The following is a 2,500-nucleotide window of genomic DNA, read 5'->3' as shown; positions in this document are numbered from 1 at the left end:
AGGCATAGAACTTTATGCTTGGCGATGTAGGCAGATTAAGTTCGAATGTAAATTAGATCTTTAGGCATTAACAGCAGACGAAAATTGCTCTAATAAAATGAGTCGGGAAAACAAAGAGTTGGTAACAAGAGCTTATTGAAACTAAATTAGAATACAATTTCCTTCTATTTTGCTGCAAATCAAGGCAGTCAAGGAACATGTGATACACGTTAAATAAATGACCACAAAATACATTTCAGCGTTCAGTGACATGTCAAAGAGCGACCCCCCCCCCCCAAAAAAAAAAAAAAAAAAAAAAAGAGAAAAAGAAAGAAAGAAAGAAAGAAAAAAAGATTTGTTGGCTACGATAGCTGCAGGGAAAGTGATATTACGATAGGACGCTGATATTTTTCATATACTATGAATATTGTTTAGTGTCCAAATTACTGTTGCTGTTCGTGCATCTTTGCTCTTCCTATTCAGACATACAGTTGTTCATTTTAGAAAGAAAGTGCTACATATATATTTTTATATATTACACCTACATTTTACTTACATCATTACTCTGAGGCAAACTGGGAGAGGGAGAATTGCCTTTGTCAGTAGATAATTTAAACATATACGCGAATTGTATTGCTTTTATATCAAGATCTTAAAATTACCAACGAGGACAAGAAACGGTATCCAGTGCCTCTAGACCGGCATGTTTCGTCTCTCCCGTATAGGCCTATAACTCTACCTTTAGACTGACACCAAAAACACCATTGTCATTGCTCGTTGACTATTCAATGGGATCAATAAAGGAGAAAGTTTATGGAGAATATCTGAGTAATAAGATATACAGAAGGGAGTTCATATGTTAATGACCATCTTCAAGAAACCGACAATGACAAGCGGTGAATAGAAAAAGAGGTTACGGTGTCATTCCCTTTACACAGTGTATGGCGAGGAGGGGGGAGGAGTGTGTGTTGTGACTGCCTAGATCCTCCGCCGCGTGGGAGTGCGTGGCGTCGTCTGTAGCCCTTTTAATCTTTAGTTTTGCAGTAGGCGACCGTCAACGCGTTCTGCGGGTTATGGTCGACCGATGTTACTCCTTCACATCCATTTATGCATTTCGAAATGCTCGATGTAAAGCGGGTAAAGAATTAAGGAATTCAACCACGGTATAAGCATGGTCACAATTACACACACACACACACACACACACACACACACACACACACACACACACACACACACACACACACACACACACACACACACACACACACACGTTTCTGTGTGCTTGCGCGCAGAAATGAAATCCTATTCTGTCTGTGCCCCAATGCAAGAACACAGTAGGACGGTTCATTTTGGGTCTAAAATGTACTATTTAAGCTGCATTCAGCTCCTCAGTAAGTTTGCACTGACCCTCTCCTTCCCGCCCCCAGAGCGTGTGATGGGCGGCGCCGTGTGAGCAAGCACAGGACCCGCCCAACACCATGCCAGGTCCGCCCCCCCTCATCAGCGTCAGCACCGGTGGCGTCGTGGTCCCGAGCCCCTTCATGCAGCCCCCGCCGCCAGACAGCTCGTTCATGCAGCCGCCCTCTCCCGACGGCGCCTTCATGCAGCCGCCCCTCGCCACCAGCCCCGCGGCCCAGGAGGCGCTCCTCCACTACGGCTTCCCCTCCGAGGCTGACACTCTGGCCTACGTGGACGCCCTCAAGCACTCCGACCTCAGCGACTGGCGTTCTCTGGAGGAGGTATGGGCTCGCCGTAGTCTGTGGGCTTCCGTTTTCTTTATCTTGCGGAGAGGACTAAACTATTTGTTGGTTATTAGATTTGGAATATACAATTTTCATGTGTTCTCTGTCGTTGTGAAGAAGACGTTATCTTCTTGTACTACATATTAACCTGCATCTCACTAGAGACATCTATCTATCTATCTATTTTATATCTGTCTATTTATTTATTTTTCCGGGACGATAACGTTTGATAACGTTTCCTCAGGTAGCAAGACGGGCAGGCGCGGGGTCTTGTTCGGGTGCGGTGACCACGTCGGTGCTGACGGCGCTCTACCTGCTGGGACTCTTCAACCTGTGCGCCGCGTCCCCCGCCTCCTGCTGCGTGCCGCCTCCCTCCGGGCGAAGGCGACGGCGGAGGTCAGTGTGACAGAGGGAGAGAGGGAGAGGGAGAGGGAAAGGGAGAGGGAGAGGGAGAGGGAGAGTGAGAGTGAGCGTGAGAGGGAAGGAGAAGAAGAGGGAGAGAGAGAGAGAAGGAAACGAAGAGGGAGAGAGGGAGAGAGAGAGGGAGAGAGAGAGGGAGAGGGAGAGGGAGAGGGAGAGGGAGAGGGGAGAGAGAGAGAGAGGGGGGGAGAGAGAGAGAGAGAGAGAGAGAGAGAGAGAGAGAGAGAGAGAGAGAGAGAGAGAGAGAGAGAGAGAGAGAGAGAGAGAGAGAGAGAGAGAGAGAGAGAGGGTTGTGCATGCGTGCGTGGATGTTCGTACGTGTTACCCACAACATAGCTTCTACACTTTACAGCCTG

At 47.9% G+C, this 2,500-nt stretch overlaps 1 protein-coding gene across 2 annotated transcripts in view; it reads left to right on the top strand.

Moving 5' to 3' along the window:
* LOC125045047 overlaps positions 1-2,500 on the top strand; it is a 170,224-nt gene that overhangs the window by 155,230 nt on the left and 12,494 nt on the right. For both annotated transcript variants that reach the window (XM_047642092.1, XM_047642093.1), the window contains 2 exons: positions 1,410-1,721; positions 1,969-2,120. In XM_047642092.1, coding sequence (XP_047498048.1) covers positions 1,461-1,721; positions 1,969-2,120 — 413 coding nt within the window. In that variant the 5' untranslated portion in view covers positions 1,410-1,460. The remainder of the gene's footprint in view (positions 1-1,409; positions 1,722-1,968; positions 2,121-2,500) is intronic.

The sequence above is a fragment of the Penaeus chinensis genome, chromosome 36, assembly GCF_019202785.1.
Source record: "Penaeus chinensis breed Huanghai No. 1 chromosome 36, ASM1920278v2, whole genome shotgun sequence".
Lineage (NCBI taxonomy): Eukaryota > Metazoa > Arthropoda > Malacostraca > Decapoda > Penaeidae > Penaeus > Penaeus chinensis.
The sequence above is the reverse complement of the archived record's forward strand: the minus strand, read 5'-3'. Positions and strand labels throughout refer to the sequence as shown.